Raw genomic sequence first — 21,399 nt, forward strand, 5'->3', positions numbered from 1 at the left:
ATAATAATAATAATGACATGTATGTGTAGATATAGTCTTGATCAGAATTATGATTGGCTTTATTATATACTTTAGCTAAGGTTGGCATTATGAATAGGTAATTAGAATTATGATCAAGTTAGGTTAGATTTTATTTAGGTTTGACTAGGATAATGTTTAGAACAACCTTACTAAAGCAGAATTTGGCTAAGGTTAATTTAAAATTTAAGTGGATTTTAGGTTAGTGGTGAAGGGATCTTGATGCAAGGAATTGGAGCCACCTTCTCCCTGCTGAGTTCAGACGTTGTATCACTCGTACTGGTTTAGCGCTTCTTCCGGAATATTAAAATGTCATAGGTTGGCATCACATGATTGGTCGAAATCACTTTTACGGCGCCAGGTCTGGTGTATTATGTATGAATATTCATTGTGATCGTGTATAAATGTGAATACATAAAGAACGAGATGTTAAACATTTATAGAGTAGTCAACACGTGGACGAACACACATTTGTGTTGTTTAGTTACCTTAGAGACGATGTGTGGACTGCCGCCTAGCATAACCTTAATCTAGCGCTATGTTGATGTGCTGGCAGGGAGGTGCCTCTGTGAAGGTAAAGGGTTCTTCATCCAAGTAGATAGGGCTACCTCCCTCTGTCTTAGCTCGAATATGATGTAAATAGTTTAGAAAACTGAGAGTTTTGAAGACTGAGACACTTGTGAAAGATTTGGGAATTTTTATTGTGGAAACATTTTACCAGCCAGAGGCTTCTTTAGTCTAATTATTAGACTAATACAAAGAAGAACCGTGGAAGATGAGTAGTAGTCAGAGGTAATCTGTCCCTCAGCCTGGAGTCGATGTGTTCAGTCCTACAATCTTAAGATTGATGGACTGAAGACATCGTCTCTGAAACCATACCCCGGCCGGGATTGAACCCGCGGTCAGAGTCTCAAAACTCCAGACCGTCGCGTGAGTCACATCGTCTCTGTATTGGGCTGGAGAAGCCACTGACTGAAGAAATGCTTCCACAGTAAAAATTATCAAATGTTGCACAAGTTTTTCATTATTCGAAAAGGAAAAGAGGTTGAGCTGCTATGTATGTTAGGGAAAATTTTAAGCCGTTTCATTAGGAACGAAAATAAAAGGTGGCAAAGACATCACGGAATCTACTTGGCTACAGTTTCTGGCAGGACTTAATAAGCTGATCTTATATGTGATCTACAGACCCACAAACATAGTGAGTGATCTGGGTTAAACTTGGGAACGAAGTTGCTAAGGTATCTTAAGACGAAAATGTAGTTCTAATAGGATATTTTAACTTTAGCCAAATTGGCTGGAGCAATTTGACAAGAAATATAATTAGCAACTTTTTTGAAATGGTCCAGAACTGCTTTTTAAAACAGTTTGTGTCAGAACCAGTTAGAAAAAAACTTGTTGAACTTGGTTCTGGTAAGCAAGGGTTCTCTGATAAATAATCTGGAAATTAATGAAGAGCTTGGAGAAAGCGATCACTTAGTTTCAGTATCTCGTGGAATTACGTTTATAACGATAAAAAAGTAAGATCCCTGAGGAGTGTAGATGAGTAACCTGACTTGGGACTATCATAATAATAGTAATAATGTACTTAATGTTAATTTGAGTAGAAATAGGCAGTAAAGTTGCCAGAGTTAAGGTTGTAATTCTTGATGTGAGAGTTTTGGGAGTTACCTTCACGTCACACAAACATCACTTCGTCAGCACTCGGTAATATATACCTTACCTTTGATGGGTTTCGCGAGTTTTACCTACTCTTGCAGCCCGGCCTTAGGTCAGGCTTGTTCGATTCTTGCCTGATCAACCAGGCTATTACTACTGGCGACCCACTGGCCCACATATTCATCACAGCTTGGTTGATCTGGCACTAGGCTATGATACATATCCAATTTCCTCTTGAAAGCTACTTCTGCACTTGTTCAGGGAATATTTCTGGTATCTTGTGGTAGGTAAAGTGTTTAACAGTATGAGACCACTGATATTGATATACAGGGTGCTACTTTGGCCTGTTATCTACTTTGGGATGATATCTTTGGGATGATATCTACACTTACATTGCGATCTGCGTATCATAAATCTACTTTGTTATGCGATATACACCTTATACTGCAATCAGCACGGTACCTAACCTAACCTAATCTAGGTTAGGTTAGGTTAGGTACCGTGTTGATTCCAATATAAGGTGTAGATCGCAATGCAAGTGTAGATATCATTTTCCTTATAGATAAGAAGCCAAAGTAGCACCGATATACAGTGTCCTTTTTATTGTGCCCACGGTTTCTTTGGATTTATCTCACACATTCGCCAATATCTCTCACTCCAGTATGTTGTTATAGCCGTGTGCAGATTTGGGATCAGGCCCTCAAGTCCCTTCCACGTATATATTATCATCCTCTTTCTCTCTCTCCGTACCAGTATTTTGTGGCGTCCCCAGTAATTTAAATGTTGTACACCATCATCGAGTCGCTGCACTCCATCACAGTACATACACGTCAGTCATATCTTGTTAAGTTTATGTCTTTAAGAGTACAACATCAGTGCCCTCAGCCTCTTTTCGTAGGAAAGATTTCTGATACCGGTCCACCAACTTCGTCAGCCTTCTCTGTAGGTTTTCCAGCGCATTTATGTGCATACAAAAATATTAAGACCAGAACCGCACAGCATAATCTAAATGAGACCTTACCAAGGATACACAAAGCTGAAGTACAACCAGGCCATTATTATTTATGTTTCTTGATATGAAGCCGAGAATTCTGTTTATTGCGAACCCTATGTACTGCTGCCTTGGCTTCAAATTTCTGCTAACTAGGCGCTCTCCTTGCTATATAATTATCTGGGTTCATCTCAGTACATGAGTTGAATTATTCCACTACACGAGTTAAATTATTCCACTACACGAGTTAAACTATTCCACTACACGAGTTAAATTATTCCACTACACGAGTTAAACTATTCCACTACACGAGTTAAATTATTTCACTACATGAGCTAAATTATTCCATAGGTGATTTAAATCATTCCTCTACATAAGTTAAATCATTGCGATACTTGAGCTTAGTTATTCCAGAAAGGTTGTTTAATTATTGATTGAAGCAGTTGTTGACGCTCGTTGCTTCACTACGCTCCACCTTCCACTAAACGACCACACAATAATTTATGACGCATTCATTGCTGAAGGACGGAGTGTAAACATTTAGGTGTATAAAGATGTGCACACACACACATACACACACACGTGTGTAGTGAAGAGGCGGGGCCAGGAGCTGAATCTCGACCCCTGCAATCACAATTATGTGAGTACACAAGTTACGATTCGACCCCTGCACGCACAAATAGTTGAATACAAATAGGTGAGTACTCACAAAAGTCCATCTCTCCCGGCTCCAAGAGGCGGGAGTGGACCTAGTAGCGACCAGCGAAGAAGCGGGGCCAGGAGCTGTGACTCGACCCTTGCAACCACACATATATAGGTGAATACACACACAGACGGCGGCCAGGAGCTGTGAATCGAGACCTGGTCTCAGACCGGGCCGCGGGGGCGTTGACCCCCGATACCCTCTCCAGGTAAACTCCAGGTACTCCATAATTAATTCATACAAACAATACTAGGTGAGTACACGGTCACACACAACTGTGCGAAAGGGTTCAAAAAGAGACTGAAAGAGAAATAGTGATGGCAAGAAATTTTGGTAAGACCAGCTGAGAAAAAATCAGTCATGACTTACAGATTTGTGAGGCTAAAGGACTGGAATGGAGAAGATAGTAAAGCGAGGGTAATGAAAGTACCAAAATTATAGAAAAGCACGAGAATAGAGGAAATATATCGAATATTTTTTTAAGGATTAGTAACTACTTGAGGGACACCACTGTGCAGTCATGCTTGTGCTTACATAGCAATACGGACGACTGCTGCAGCTTCTCCAGGGAGGAAGGACAAATGTTTCCAAGGGAAGGTGATATTCCTGTGAATATTAAGACATATGCAGCAATTGGGTATCTTTATTGATGAAACGTTTCACCTACAAGGTAGGCGAAACGTGCCCACTCGTTTCCGTCCAGCCTATACATGTATTTAAAATTACACAAGAGCTGCGCGTCGTTGACGCTACCTGGGAGTTTGGTCCACTCGTCTACAACTCTATTACCAAACCAGAGTGACGAGAGGAAACGCCTCGTCACTTGTGGCAAAACATTTCCTCTAATAAATGCCCTGAACTGTACATAAGTGTCTTTTTTTTCAGTCAAATACAGAAGAGAACAAGTTGGAGGCAGCAAGCGTAATACTGAAGTTAGGTGTAATCAGTTCATCAGCTTTGGAGAAATAATGTTTGAGGTGGCTACATCATCTTACCTCGCTACTACGACTGCTTCCTCCAATTTATTTCCCTCTGTATTTAACTAAGAAGCCTATTGCATTGGCGAAACGTTTCAAATCACAATAAAAATACCCAAACTGTTGCACGTGTCTTACTTTTCAACTTGTTGGTGTTATATACCTTTTTCATCATACTCACCTGGTCTTATTGGAGCTCATAATTTATCTAACGACCTATTTTATTATTAGCAAACTTATGTTGCTGTTTATGCACTAATATATCGTGTTTATGTAGATTATGAATAATAAGGGGTCCCAGTACTGACCCCTGTGGCACATCAGTTGTACGGATTCCCATTTGTTGCCTATTGGTCAGCCATGACGACCTAGGAGATACTTTTCCCTCATATACCATGTGCTGCTACTTCATCGGTTTTTGGGACCTTTTTTTTCCCCTATCATTACAGCTTTGGCCATGCTTTCTTGTTGATTACCTGGACAACCAGGTTTTTGCTGTTAGCGGCCCGTTGGCATATATGACCATCATAGCCTGGGTATCTTTATTGTGGAAACGTTTCTCCTGGCAGTGGCTTCCTCAGTCCACTACAGAGAAGAATGGTGGAAGATCAGTAGTAGTTTGAGGTAATCAGTCCCTGAGCCTGGAGTCGATGTGATCAATCCATCAATCTTGATAAAAGTACAGCATATGCGCGGACAAGGGGCTGAAAAATGCAGACAAGTGAGGTGGAGCAATCGGAAGCTGTCACCATGACAGGTAGAGGTCAGTTTGCCAGAATGACTTGTTCCAAGGAATTGAAGTTGATCTTCCCTTCCTCGGATTGAACATTGCCTCCCAGTCACCCCCTCTCCAGGGTTACTTTATGACGCACATGTGTTTAGTCCTTCCCCATAAATGTAAAAATAATATTCGTAGTGAGGTGTGCTGCACTAATTGTTACCGTCATCTATTATCTAAATGTTCCGATGTGACTGTGGGTCCAGTTAGTTCTTTTTTTATTTTCTGATTATAATAAAGGTGTAATTAAAAACAAATCAGGAGTCTCCATATATTGATAAGTATACATGATAGCGATCGTTCAAAACACGTTCAGGCACCTGAAATGGATTCCCGGTTAAAACCAGGAACACTGGCGGGAAAATCGTGAAGAACAGCTTAGTTACATCATCTGCTGCATAGGGAAGCACCGCCGTCCACGCTAATAGTGAAGAGGATCAGAGAGAAGTGGAGGAACAGAGATGTGGAAGGACAGGAAGAATAATAAAGGCACAGTACCGTAACTGGAACAATACACAAATAATCCGCACATAGAGACTGAAATTATAACGACGTTTAGGTCCCACTTGGACCAGTTAATATTTCAAGTCGGACCGAAACGTCGTCATTAGTTTCAATCTTTTATGTGCCGGTTATTTGTGTATGGAGGGACAAATGGAAATGAGGAAACAGTGAATCTTAGAGAAACGTAGAAGTTAAGATGAAGCACAACATGGAGACCATTGGCATAAATGAGGCAGAGTCGAAGAGAGTGAGAACACATGTAAAACTGCAAGTACAAGGAAAGTTATATGTGCCTGGGGTTTACATGACCTGGTGAACCTGAAGGTTGAAGTACGCAGTATGTTTGAAGCATGGCGTAGCCAACAAGTGGTAAAAATGACACATATAAACGTCTCAGTACGACGTTTCACCCACACGAATCTTGATCAAGTACATCGTGTACTTGATGTAGTCTTATGTATAAGAAACATCCTAATAAAGATCTTTTACTGTGTCTTTTTTTACATTATTTTGTAACGAGATTCTCGCTAACAAGTGTCTCAACCCCTTATTAACATCGCAACCTATAAACTATACAAAAAGTATGAGTGTTGTATCACACTGGTGCAGTGAGTCTTGCAGGGACACATTACTACCTGGTGTATACATTGTTACCTACATTGTACCTACAGTGGAATGACACACACAATCATGGAAGATATATGTTGCCTGCCTGTTGTAAGCGACATGGTAAAATGCTTGCTTGGAGAAAACACAAAAAGAAAATTGGTTACAATATATGTTTTCAACAATCATTAGCTTGCAGTACTGATACGTCAGGTAGCATTCGTTGCCAGTTAGTCGTATCAGAAGCTGAGTCATACTCACTGATAATATAATTGACCAATCCATGGACGTCGTAAACCTGGTCAGTTTTTTTTTATTATTTACGTTTGTTATTTACTGGAGGATAAAGTTCAGGAACAAATTTTGTTTTGTCGGCTTCTTGCCTCTAATGTGAAAGAAAACATTCTTAATTTAATCGACTTCTTGAGAGTTAATTGACTGGGCGGGATGTGTGGGACTGTACCAATAATGATAATGACTTGGAACCTTTGTCTTAAGTGATCATGGTTTTTTGCTTGGTGGAACCTCAACGAGGTTGTGATTAGAATTTATTGTACTTGAGATTGTTAGATCTCAGATTAGTTCCTCATAGTTTGTGAAGATCAAATCTGGCTTATTTTCATTTTTACAGTAGTAGGTACCATTATCTCTTGGTTTAATGCTTGTTGGGCTAGACTACATCCCGGAACTATTTCTCGTACAATGCTCACGTCTGTCATCTTTCATTTTACATTTGAGAGGGTGAAATTTTCCTGAAGAATATTTGATGCTGTTTTCGCTGTTCTTGTGTTGCTGATGGTGGTAAGCACACCAGGATACTTACTAGGTTTTTGTCCTACAATTTTCTTCCAAGTACTTTGATCACATCAGTTGACAGTTTTAACAGTTTTGTGCAACAAAGTCTTTCACACAGAGAGCTACGCCATCCTGCATGTTTACTCTACATCTTCTATATAAATAATATTTTGGGATATAGACTTTATTAAGAAATCGCTAATGTGGGTTTGTGTAACAGTTGCAAACATTGTATTTGCTGGTGTGAGGATGGCATTTATGAAAGGAACTATTATTTATCTTTGTTTTAGGCCTTGAATAGTTGTAAAAAGAAAGAAATATAATATATTTAGATTGCTTTGAAGTAGTGACATTGATAGTTGTGTCAGTGGTGGTGGTGAGACCAGCCAGGGCCCGGTGGCCTGGTGGCTAAAGCTCCCGCTTCACACACGGAGGGCCCGGGTTCGATTCCCGGCGGGTGGAAACATTTCGACACGTTTCCTTACACCTATTGTCCTGTTCACCTAGCAGCAAATAGGTACCTGGGTGTGGGTCGCATCCTTGGGGACAAGATTAAGGACCCAAATGGAAATAAGTTAGACAGTCCTCGATGACGCACTGACTTTCTTGGGTTATCCTGGGTGGCTAACCCTCCGGGGTTAAAAATCCGAACGAAATCTTATCTTATCTTATCTCGTGCTGAGGTTCTTACTGTCACAGTGTCCAGCACTCTCCCATCTGTTGCTTGTTTATAAGTACTCTTGTTCTACGCAGTGTTAATAATACTTGTGAATGATACTCAGATAACCCGCACATAGGAAAGAGGAGCTTACGACTACGTTTCGGTCAGACTTGAACCGAAACGTCGTGGTAAGCTCCTCTCTCCTATGTGTGGGTTATTTGTGTATTGTTCCAGTCACGGTATTGTGCCTCTGTTATTTACTTGTGAATGTTACTTTTATTATTTCTTTCCATCTCTCCATATATTTATTTGTTGTTCAGTCTTGTGACTGCTGTTTCTCTTTTTCCTTCATTTATTTTTATGCTCAAGACTGTAACTTTAGCGCCTATCAAGTGAGTTCTTGCATATTTCAGGATGCAGTAATTTATTGCATTAGTCCCAAACTTCAGCTTATCTCAAGGACAATTTAATTTCCACAAGATAATTCGCACATAAATCACTAATTACCATACTAAAAGACTGGACAGTACATCTTATGTAACAAGTAAAACCAATGGATCTTAAAATTATATATATATATATATATATATATATATATATATATATATATATATATATATATATATATATATATATATATATATATATATATATATATATATATATATATATATATATATAGAGAGAGAGAGAGAGAGAGAGAGAGAGAGAGAGAGAGAAACAAATTAGGTTTTAGTCGCAGTTAAAACAAGAAAAAATTAATTAAATAACTTAAAAATTAAGGAAAATAAGCACAAATAAATAATTTTAGAATTAAAGATGAACTCATTGAAGTATAAAGTACATTATTAATGTAAATTATAAGTAATTTTAGACAAAATAAACACCAGACTTGGTAAATTAACATTAACAATATTCTGCATTTTAAATAATATATTTTACACATAAACAATATTAAAATATAAGAATAATTTTAATCTAGAATATATCGTGAATGAAGTGCCAAGAACTAGAATGTTGACTGTAGTAGTTGATTTAGTGATGGGTTGGTCTAATAAGTTTCAAACCTATCAGCTACACCATCCTCATTAAAGCTTCATGTATATTTTAATGTATGAAAATATAGTTTAAAGTAAATTCAGAGCGTGTATAACGGTGTATACACAGATATATACATAGTATACACGGTGTATACAGGGTGTACACAGTGTATACACGGTGTATACAGGGTGTATACAGTGTATGTACCCTTGTCTTCACTTTAGTGGTATTCAGTGCCACTGCGAGTCATCGCTTACATAAACATGATCAAGTATTATAACTACATGTTTCTAAACGCATCCAAAGTGCTCTAAAGTTCCAACTCAACACTTACAACAAGTGAACAACGATAATCTAAACTGCATGTATCACATGTATGCACCCGGATACAAATAAGTGTCTTTGTCATGGTGTACAGAGATGGTCAGGAGGCTGACGGTGGTTGCTGACGTAGTTATTGTTATCCATCACATCCTATTATCCAACAACTGATTCTTGCATAGTTATTGAAGAGGTTTTTGATGTTATTGTATGAGAGGTGCACTTGTGTGCCGCTCTGGCCTCTACCTGTATCTGTAATGTATAATACCTACTGTTACTTCACAAACACAACAAATAATGAACAGCGAAAAAAAAATTATTTTAATCAAGCAAATATCTAACAGTTATGCCCATATATATATATTTAGTATTAATATAAAAAATATAACTATCAATTTAATGTATTATGTATTTTTAATGTTGAAATAAAAACAAGAGGTAAAAGTGAAAATTATTTGTCATGCACACACAAGAAATAATAAAAAAAAAATTTAAGTAATAAATCATGATTAGTGAGGAAGGAGTAAAGAGCCATGATGACGTCACGACGTCATGCCCTCTTCTGAGAAATGTTTAAGTTGTGGTCATTATTGAGATCAAGTCCTTGTCTGAATCCAGCGATAATTTATTCCTAAAACCGTTCAGTATTAGGTGGGTTTTGTCATGGTTATAGTTTTATTTAGTGCAAGTGGTAAGAAATATAACCTGACATAAAATATCGTAACGTAAATTAATTTTACTCCACCATCGATAGATAAGAGAATGGCTGGTTCACTGTGGCCAGGTGTTTTAATATTAACCACTGACTGGCTCTGTGACTTGTGCGAATATAAGCGTATTATTCTTGCTAATATCTCTCAGACAGAACAAGTTGCACAAGAAATAATAATTGTTGCCAGGTATCAATAGCATGATTATATGTAAAAAAAAAAATAAAAACTGCGTCTTGAGTTCACACGAGGCTCTGATCTCAACATTAGCCAGACTTGTGAGTTTTGGCGGCCATTGTGATTTTACCGTCTACAACGTTAGATCAACTTATTCACTTAGCTTCCTAGTAAATAGTGTATAGAATAAGGATTAAAAATGAGAATAAAACATAAAAATCAACGCAAATTAATAAGTTTAATAAATAGTTGTCGTTGCAGCCATGTGATGGTTGTAGTCATGTGATGGTTGTAGTCATGTGATGGTCGCAGCCATGTTGTGGCCTCTAACTCTTGGAGTAGCTGCTGTGGCTTCCAATATTCCTCCTGTGTGACCCTTCACTGTAGCTTCCAATATTCCTCCTGTGTGACCCTTCACTGTGGCTTCCAATATTCCTCCTGTGTGACCCTTCACTGTAGCTTCCAATATTCCACCTGGTATTCCTAAAACTCATAATTATTAAAGCAACATGGTATCCTCGTGACTGTGACAGGTGAGGTGGGTACGTACACCGTCACAGAAGTAAACAGACAGAAAAAAACTGATAGAGGGTGATGGGCAGGTAGGACAGCAGAAATATTATGAATGTGAGACCAGAGTGTTCAGTCCACCACGTCTAGCGAGGTACCAGGCGGAAGTTGGGGGTATAAAATACCTACAAACTGAATTAACAACATTATAGGCAGGGTGAATCATTTATTTAAGTCGTTTCACTTGGAGATTAATTTTTTTTCTCAAGTTAATAATTGGTATTGCTATATTTTTGCTATCGTCTGAGAATTTAAAAAATACATTTGTTACATCAAAAGTTAAGAGAAACTAACAGTCACAGTATAAAGTTTATGATGAAGTAACTCATATTGATGACTAAGACACATGTACAACACCTGGGTCTCTCAGGTGTTCCACATATGTCTTAATCAACATGTCGGTATTACATACCGCTAATGTAATAATATTCGGCCTTACTAGTTAAAATCCAATATTGTACTCTTGTCTGGGTTCAATATTACCTGCTTGTGGAGAATAAAAGTTCAGTCAGGGTTGTTTATATTTCTTAAACAATTGATGAAGACTTGCTGCCACGTACCCGCCTGACACACAGTACCCGCCTGACAGTACCCGCCTGACACAGTACCCGCCTGACAGTACCCGCCTGACACACAGTACCCGCCTCACACAGTACCCGCCTCACACAGTACCCGCCTGACACACAGTACACGCCTGACACACAGTACCCGCCTGACACACAGTACCCGCCTGACACACAGTACCCGCCTCACACAGTACCCGCCTCACACAGTACCCGCCTGACACACAGTACCCGCCTGACACACAGTACCCGCCTCACACAGTACCCGCCTCACACACAGTACCCGCCTGACACAGTACCCGCCTGACACAGTACCCGCCTCACACAGTACCCGCCTCACACAGTACCCGCCTGACACACAGTACCCGCCTCACACAGTACCCGCCTCACACAGTACCCGCCTGACACACAGTACCCGCCTGACACACAGTACCCGCCTCACACAGTACCCGCCTGACACACAGTACCCGCCTGACACACAGTACCCGCCTGACACACAGTACCCGCCTGACACAGTACCCGCCTGACACAATACCCGCCTGACACAGTACCCGCCTGACACACAGTACCCGCCTCACACAGTACCCGCCTGACACACAGTACCCGCCTCACACACAGTACCCGCCTCACACACTACCCGCCTCACACACAGTACCCGCCTCACACACAGTACCCGCCTCACACACAGTACCCGCCTCACACACTACCCGCCTCACACACAGTACCCGCCTGACACACAGTACCCGCCTCACACAGTCTCCGCCTGTCACACAGTACCCGCCTCACACACAGTACCCGCCTCACACACTACCCGCCTGACACACAGTACCCGCCTGACACAGTACCCGCCTGACACAGTACCCGCCTGACACAGTACCCGCCTGACACACAGTACCCGCCTCACACAGTACCCGCCTGACACACAGTACCCGCCTGACACAGTACCCGCCTCACAGTACCCGCCTGACACACAGTACCCGCCTGACACAGTACCCGCCTCACACAGTACCCGCCTCACAGTCCCCGCCTCACACACAGTACCCGCCTCACACAGGACCCGCCTGACACACACTACCCGCCTCACACAGTACCCGCCTCACACACAGTACCCGCCTGACACACAGTACCCGCCTCACAGTACCCGCCTGACACACAGTACCCGCCTGACACACAGTACCCGCCTGACACACAGTACCCGCCTCACACACAGTACCCGCCTGACACAGTACCCGCCTCACACACAGTACCCGCCTCACAGTACCCGCCTGACACACAGTACCCGCCTCACACACAGTACCCGCCTGACACACAGTACCCGCCTGACAGTACCCGCCTCACACACAGTACCCGCCTAACACAGTACCCGCCTCACAGTACCCGCCTCACACAGTACCCGCCTGACACAGTACCCGCCTCACACACAGTACCCGCCTCACACACAGTACCCGCCTCACAGTACCCGCCTCACACACAGTACCCGCCTGACACACAGTACCCGCCTCACACACAGTACCCGCCTCACACACAGTACCCGCCTCACAGTACCCGCCTCACAGTACCCGCCTCACACAGTACCCGCCTGACACACAGTACCCGCCTCACAGTACCCGCCTCACACACAGTACCCGCCTCACACACAGTACCCGCCTCACACACAGTACCCGCCTCACACACAGTACCCGCCTCACACACAGTACCCGCCTCACAGTACCCGCCTCACACACAGTACCCGCCTCACAGTACCCGCCTCACACAGTACCCGCCTCACAGTACCCGCCTCACACACAGTACCCGCCTGACACACAGTACCCGCCTCACACACAGTACCCGCCTCACAGTACCCGCCTGACACACAGTACCCGCCTCACACACAGTACCCGCCTCACACACAGTACCCGCCTCACAGTACCCGCCTCACACACAGTACCCGCCTCACAGTACCCGCCTCACACACAGTACCCGCCTCACAGTACCCGCCTCACAGTACCCGCCTCACACACAGTACCCGCCTGACACACAGTACCCGCCTCACAGTACCCGCCTCACAGCACCCGCCTGACACACAGTACCCGCCTCACAGTACCCGCCTCACACACAGTACCCGCCTGACACACAGTACCCGCCTCACACACAGTACCCGCCTCACACACAGTACCCGCCTCACACAGTACCCGCCTCACACACAGTACCCGCCTCACACACAGTACCCGCCTCACAGAACCCGCCTCACACAGTACCCGCCTCACACACAGTACCCGCCTCACACACAGTACCCGCCTCACACAGTACCCGCCTGACACACAGTACCCGCCTCACACACAGTACCCGCCTCACACACAGTACCCGCCTCACACACAGTACCCGCATCACACACAGTACCCGCCTCACAGTACCCGCCTCACAGTACCCGCCTGACACACAGTACCCGCCTCACACACAGTACCCGCCTCACACACAGTACCCGCCTCACACACAGTACCCGCCTCACACACAGTACCCGCCTCACAGTACCCGCCTCACACACAGTACCCGCCTCACACACAGTACCCGCCTCACACACAGTACCCGCCTCACACACAGTACCCGCCTCACAGTACCCGCCTCACACAGTACCCGCCTCACACACAGTACCCGCCTCACACACAGTACCCGCCTCACACACAGTACCCGCCTCACACACAGTACCCGCCTCACAGTACCCGCCTCACACACAGTACCCGCCTGACACACCACACAGGAAACTGAAATGCGGTTCATGATTAATATTTAAATGTAAAATGGCCTTGATGCTGGTAAATGTCTGGATCCAAGGAAATGGAGCCTTCTTTCTCACGACTTAAACTTAATAACTTTATATTCCCTAGGCGCTGTATAACCCTGATGGGTTTAGCACTTCCCCATGATGATAATATGCCTAAAATAACCAAGCCTGTGACATAAAATATAATGCCTAAATATTATTGACATAAAAAAACTACAAGTTTATGTATTAATGTTTTGATTTATAAATAACAAAATACATAAAGTTATCTTGTAACTGACGGTAAAGTTACGAGTAAATAACTGAACAAATGAATCACGACGTTATCCAGTCTTACAGTCAACTATGTCAGATGTTCCAGTCAATATTATGTAATGGTATGTATATAATGTATATAGTATGTGTACCATTACTGGACCAGTTATATAATGTATATATGTGTACCATTACTCGACCAATAAAGTGTAAACTGTGGTCTTTATAATAGTGATAATATGTCTAGCACAATGGAACGTTTAACAGAGTCGATGAATGAGGTGAGTGGATGACGTAGCTTTATCTATCATACACGCTGATGGATGACGTAGGTTTATCTATCATACACACTGATGGATGACGTAGGTTTATCTATCATACACACTGATGGATGACGTAGCTTTATCTATCATACACACTGATGGATGACGTAGGTTTATCTATCATACACACTGATGGATGACGTAGCTTTATCTATCATACACACTGATGGATGACGTAGGTTTATCTATCATACACACTGATGGATGACGTAGGTTTATCTATCATACACACTGATGGATGACGTAGGTTTATCTATCATACACACTGATGGATGACGTAGGTTTATCTATCATACACACTGATGGATGACGTAGCTTTATCTATCATACACACTGATGGATGACGTAGGTTTATCTATCATACACACTGATGGATGACGTAGGTTTATCTATCATACACACTGATGGATGACGTAGGTTTACCTATCATACACACTGATGGATGACGTAGGTTTATCTATCATACACACTGATGGATGACGTAGGTTTATCTATCATACACACTGATGGATGACGTAGGTTTATCTATCATACACACTGATGGATGACGTAGGTTTATCTATCATACACACTGATGGATGACGTAGGTTTATCTATCATACACACTGATGGATGGCGTAGGTTTATCTATCATACACACTGATGGATGACGTAGGTTTATCTATCATACACACTGATGGATGACGTAGGTTTACCTATCATACACACTGATGGATGACGTAGGTTTATCTATCATACACACTGATGGATGACGTAGGTTTATCTATCATACACACTGATGGATGACGTAGGTTTATCTATCATACACACTGATGGATGACGTAGGTTTATCTATCATACACACTGATGGATGACGTAGGTTTATCTATCATACACACTGATGGATGACGTAGGTTTACCTATCATATCATACACATACTGATGGATGACGTAGGTTTATCTATCATACACACTGATGGATGACGTAGGTTTATCTATCATACACACTGATGGATGACGTAGGTTTATCTATCATACACACTGATGGATGACGTAGGTTTATCTATCATACACACTGATGGATGACGTAGGTTTATCTATCATACACACTGATGGATGACGTAGGTTTATCTATCATACACACTGATGGATGACGTAGGTTTATCTATCATACACACTGATGGATGACGTAGGTTTATCTATCATACACACTGATGGATGACGTAGGTTTATCTATCATACACACTGATGGATGACGTAGGTTTATCTATCATACACACTGATGGATGACGTAGGTTTATATCATACACACTCATGACGTAGGTTTACATCATACACACTGATGGATGACGTAGGTTTATCTATCATACACACTGATGGATGACGTAGGTTTATCTATCATACACACTGATGGATGACGTAGGTTTATCTATCATACACACTGATGGATGACGTAGGTTTATCTATCATACACACTGATGGATGACGTAGGTTTATCTATCATACACACTGATGGATGACGTAGGTTTATCTATCATACACACTGATGGATGACGTAGGTTTATCTATCATACACACTGATGGATGACGTAGGTTTATCTATCATACACACTGATGGATGACGTAGGTTTATATCATACACACTGATGGATGACGTAGGTTTATCTATCATACACACTGATGGATGACGTAGGTTTATCTATCATACACACTGATGGATGACGTAGGTTTATCTATCATACACACTGATGGATGACGTAGGTTTATCTATCATACACACTGATGGATGACGTAGGTTTATCTATCATACACACTGATGGATGACGTAGGTTTATCTATCATACACACTGATGGATGACGTAGGTTTATCTATCATACACACTGATGGAACAATTCTTATATATATAACAAAACAGAAGCTATTAAAATAACTTAGTCTAAAACACATGTCACCAGTTTTTTTCTTAAGCGCGTCACATTAAAAAGATAAATGTGTAAAAATGACTTTAGTTATACACTGTAAGTGCATTTCAACCAATATATAAAGTGAAAAATAATGGCAATATTAATATAAACTATAAATGAATAAGGTTTGAGTGCTGGAGATCTCACCTTATTGAGAGGCTCTTTGATGCAGGTGACCAACTCTTTATCTATGGGATTTGATCTGTTTTCCACATAATTGGATGGAATTTGATTGCCTCGCATTCTCCAGGCGCTGTGATATCTCTGTGACTTTTAGCGCTTTTCCATAAGTGCTATAACAGTGTTGAAGAGAGAAATATATAGTTCCTTGCATTTTAAATTTAGATTTAATGTGATCTACAACATTGATAGTATATTAATGTTGGTATTGTGATGCTTGTAGTGTAATAATGCTGGTGGTGTGATGTTGGTAGAATGGTGCTGGTAGTGTGATGCTGGTACCGACTGAAACCAGTTCAGAGGTGCGACTGTCTCCCACCGCTGCCACCACTTGTCGTGGGTGTTCCTCCCCAACAATTACATCAAGAAGGAACTCCTGCATCATAAGTTGATAGTGCAGTGTACACTAGTCAGTGTTTGCAGTGCAAGGAACACTAGTCTAAGGAAACAGAGAAAACCACCTGGAAACATGAATAAAACAAGTTATACAGGGAGGCGGCTGCATAACCCAGCCTCTACTTTGAACTTTTCTTCAGCAGATATGATATGTTAATTGTGAAGAGTTTAATACTATTTCTTTGATATTTTAGTGTTATTTACTGACTCAGGAGAGAACCATCACTAGACCAAGAACCAGTCTTAGCTACAATGATCATGTCTAATAAATCTTCCGTCGTCGTCTGAACAAGAAGACATTAAAACATCTGGATGGCATGACAAGCATACAAAAATAGTTTCAGTCTCTCTCTCTCTCTCTCTCTCTCTCTCTCTCTCTCTCTCTCTCTCTCTCTCTCTCTCTCTCTCTCTCTCTCTCTCTCCACATGACAAAGTATACTAACACCGTAGACAGTCTGGCATAGTCAAGCATGTATAATCTATCATTCTACGTATAGATGTATAATGCCAGCGACAATACCTGGAAGTTTAACAACTTTCAGTATAGCCTACGTATGCATGGCCAAAAAGGCTAACTCCACAGCTTCAACTAATGTGTATATCTTACAGCTGTAGACACCAGTTTACACGTGCCAACTAACATGTTGCTGCTCCTGCTGTGTATAAGTATCTGTCATTACCTATTCACTTCAGGAGCAGAGCCAAGCACATGGTGTCCCATCTTTTGTAGTTTCTTTGATTTACAATTGTTGAGTGTGTGTGTGTGTGTGTGTGTGTGTGTGTGTGTGTGTGTGTGTGTGTGTGTGTGTGTGTGTGTGTGTGTGTGTGTGTGTGTCTGTATGTGTCATGACCAAATTAAAATCGCCTAGTTAAGTTTTCTGTTTTTTTTTTTTAAGTTTGATACTTTCGTTGCGGTCTCCTGAAACTTGAAGAGCAGCCACCTCCAGGTGGTGAGTTCTGGTTATTTTGAATGACTGTTGGTAATCAGTCACACAAAATAGCTGAGAGCTGTTCACAGTGTTTTTGTTATCTGTGTCTGGACACAGTACTTATATGGGATCAGATTTGATTAATTTGAATAATTACTGTATTCCCTGTGGTGTGTTGCAGTTCTCTACTCTCCTCACGCTAAATAAGTATTACCTAACGTCACTAAGAATTATCTTTGTGTTTAGTTTCCATTTGTGATCCCAGGTCCTGTCATTGCTTTGAGTATTCTGCCTAGTATCCTCTGTGTTGTGATCATATCCAGCTCTTTCTAGTGTCGTACTTCTAATTCGTGATGTCTTTGTAATTTTTTCGTTACTTTTGATTTCATTCTTTTTTTTGGGGGGAGGGGGGAATCTTTAGATGTTTTTCTTTTATGAGTATCTCCCTCAAACAGAGAAATTTGAGCTGCCCTTCCTTTTCCTGAATCAAGCCTGATTACTTCCTGTTACCCAGGTTTTGTATGAACCTCTACAAGTTGATCACTTCCCCGTGTTACCGTCACTTTTTTGCACTTATAAATTGTTTCTTAAGACGCTGTGTCACCACTATATCTAACCTTCGTCCCTCCACCATCACACTCATGATACTCCACGAGTGTCGACTTGGTCGCCCCTACGGTCATCTTCTTGTCTGTTGTCAGTGGAAGAGCCGTACCTGTCGGTGTTGTACCTGCTGGTCTGGCCAGTGGTGCTCAGGTTGTCTCTTGTGCCTGTCGAGGAAGACCCATATCTGCTGCTGATACCACTCAGGGTGCTACCAGAACCATACCTCAGGCCTCCACCACTACTTTAACTTCCACTAGGTGCAGGTGAACTGTACCTAGATCCTATACCACTGGAAGAAGTCACATTCCGAGTAGGTGAATTATACCTGTTTCCAATGCCACTAGTAGAAGTACCACTGGGAGCAGGAGAACTGTATCTGGTTCCTAAGCCAGAGGTACTAGTGCGAGTGGTACTCCCACTAGGAGCCGGAGAACTGTACCTACTTGTGGAAGAAGAGGTACCGTACTTGCTACTCAGAGAAGTATCCGAACCTCTAGCAGAAGTAGACAACCCATATCTACTACTAGTACTACTAGAAGAACCAGTCGAACCTCCAGCAGGGGCAAGAGACCCATAGCTTCTAGAATAGCCTGAGGAGTCAGAAGATCCGTACCTTCCAAGTGAAGCTGATGAACTATACCTGTTGGTCAGTGAACTGCCAGAGTCGCCTGTAGAGCCTGATGAACCGTATCTTCCTGACCCACTAGTGGATGACAAGGACCTGTACCTGGTGCCAGAACTGCTCGAGGTAACGTCAGAACCAGAGAGAGAACCTGGTATACTGAACCTGCGGCCTAGGTTACTAGAGGTGCTACCAGACCCAGTGGCAGTAGAAGCGTTGTACTTGCTACTAAGGGCAGTCAGGTTACTGCCTGACCCTGTGGAGGAAGTACCATACCTGATTGACCCTCTGTCAGGTGCTGGAGAGGTATACCTACTGCTACTGGAACTGATGTCATGTCCTGACGCAGAAGTGGCAGTGGATCCTCCGTACCTGCTGGAGAAGCCACTTAAACTACTTTCATATGCAGAGAAAGCAGAGGAGCTGCCGTACTTGCCAGAGACACTACTTCCTGCTGTATACCCGCCAGAAGGGGCCAACAGTGAACTATATCTGCCACTACTTCTACAGCTACTGGACTCTGATCCTCCTGTTGTGGTAGCGGGATCGTACCTGCTGCTGAGGTAACTGCTGCCGGTGGTGCCTCCGTACCGAGAGAGGGAAGTCTCGCGTTTTCCAGATAGGGACGAGTCTCTGGCAGTACCCGATCGGGAGAAGAGACTGTCTGAGTCACTAGAACGCAAGGAAGAAGAACTAGTGCCTTCATTGGTTCTTAAGAATCTGCTGCGTATCCTGGTCGTCTCAGTGGGTTTGTCCTCTTTGGCTGTTGTAGTAGTAGTTGTGGAATATCTGCTTCTGGTGTATGCGCTTAACCCCGTTGATTTGGTCTCATCTGATTGGGACGGTCTTGGTCGAAGATAGAAAGGTACTTCAGATGTGGAATCCTTAGACTCGCTTCTTTTCATGAAGGGGTGAGAAGCAGGCCTGTCATCAGACCTGGAGAACCTGCGCACCCCGAACGGAGTTTCTTTGGCGTCCTCTCTTGACTTGGTTCTCCACTTGTCAGTGTCTGATTTGTTCTCCTCCGTCGATGTGTTCCGACTGATATATGGCGATGAGTCGAACTTTTTCTTAGCATCGGCCTCCTCCTCCCTGCTTCTCGTTCTCCACCTGTTGGTAGAGGCGCTGTTTGACTTATACTCCTCTGTTTTTCTTTGGCTGCTGTATGACGATTCATCAGACTTTCTGATATTGTCTTTAGGTCTGGTGATCCACCTGTTGGTTGAGAAACTGGTTGGTTTATACTCTTCCACTGGTGACTTGTTACGCTCTGGTTGTGTGGTGTCGCGGGTTCTAGTTCTCCACCTGTTGGTGGAGAAGCTCTCTGGATTGTATTCCTCCGTCGATGTCTTTCTTGAGCTCAGTTCAGTACTCTCTCGCCTTCTGCAGGGAGGTGGTGCTTCTGGAGTCTTTTGGTCATCTGCCGGAGGAGACCTCTTACGGATGTAGGGAGTTTCCGACACCTGGAGGGTGACTTCTGGCCTGTGGCGCCGGCGCCAGGGGTTGGTCTGGACCGTCTGTTGAGTGTTTTGGTCGTGTGACTGTGGGCGACGTCGACGTGGGGAGATATCTTCGACCATTTCTTCCTGGGTCTTGGATCTTCGTCGATAGGATGTCGTTACAGGAGGCGGGTCTTCCTCGCCAGTGTCCAGCTGGTAGAGCAATTCTGTGATAATGCCGGGGCTGGTGTCCCCATCACTCTCCTCAACACTCTTCTTGGGGTCCACCGCCGCCTTGATGAAGTGGAACTCTGCGTCCTCCGTCTCCACACAGAACATACCACCGGTGCCGCCCCACAGCTCCACCTCTGAGCTGCCAGAGCTCATCCTCACTGTCTTCACCACAACCTGCAACACAAAACAAAATGTGCAGTGCAAGCACAGACACAACACGCAACACAACCACACCCTGCAACAATCACGACCTGAAATAATCACACCTACAACAATCACAACCTGCAGCAATGACGACCTGTAACAATCACACCCTGCAACAATGACCTGCAATAATCATCCTGTAGCAATAATGACCTGTAACACAATGATGACCTGCAACACAGTCACGACCTGCAACACAACCACACTTACTGGTCATAGCTTATAAAACACCTGAGAATGGAGTCTCATAGTGCAGCCTGTGAAGAAAGTAGAACAAGGCAGCAGAATTAATTTATTATTATTATTATTATTATTATTATTATTATTATTATTATTATTATTATAAAGTGCGCTCAACTCGTATAAATCACAAAGCACCAGCTAGGCAGCAGTAGTAGCTGTGATCACATGTGGGTGGGGCCCACTAATAGAAAT

General features: G+C 42.7%; 1 protein-coding gene across 5 annotated transcripts in view; it reads right to left on the minus strand.

Annotated features, from left to right (window-relative positions):
- Positions 1 to 8,494: 8,494 nt before the first annotated feature.
- Positions 8,495 to 21,399, minus strand: part of LOC128701310 (uncharacterized) — a 115,031-nt gene continuing 102,126 nt past the window's right edge. For 4 of the 5 annotated variants that reach the window (XM_070100375.1, XM_070100376.1, XM_070100374.1 and 1 more), the window contains one exon: positions 17,677 to 20,934. In XM_070100375.1, the coding sequence (XP_069956476.1) occupies positions 18,709 to 20,934 (2,226 nt within the window). In that variant the 3' untranslated portion in view covers positions 17,677 to 18,708. Of the gene's footprint in view, positions 9,304 to 17,676; positions 20,935 to 21,399 lie in introns of those variants that run through there. The other variant, XM_070100378.1, reaches the window with a different exon arrangement.

This window comes from Cherax quadricarinatus, chromosome 72 (assembly GCF_038502225.1).
Source record: "Cherax quadricarinatus isolate ZL_2023a chromosome 72, ASM3850222v1, whole genome shotgun sequence".
In the NCBI taxonomy this organism is placed as follows: Eukaryota; Metazoa; Arthropoda; class Malacostraca; order Decapoda; family Parastacidae; genus Cherax; species Cherax quadricarinatus.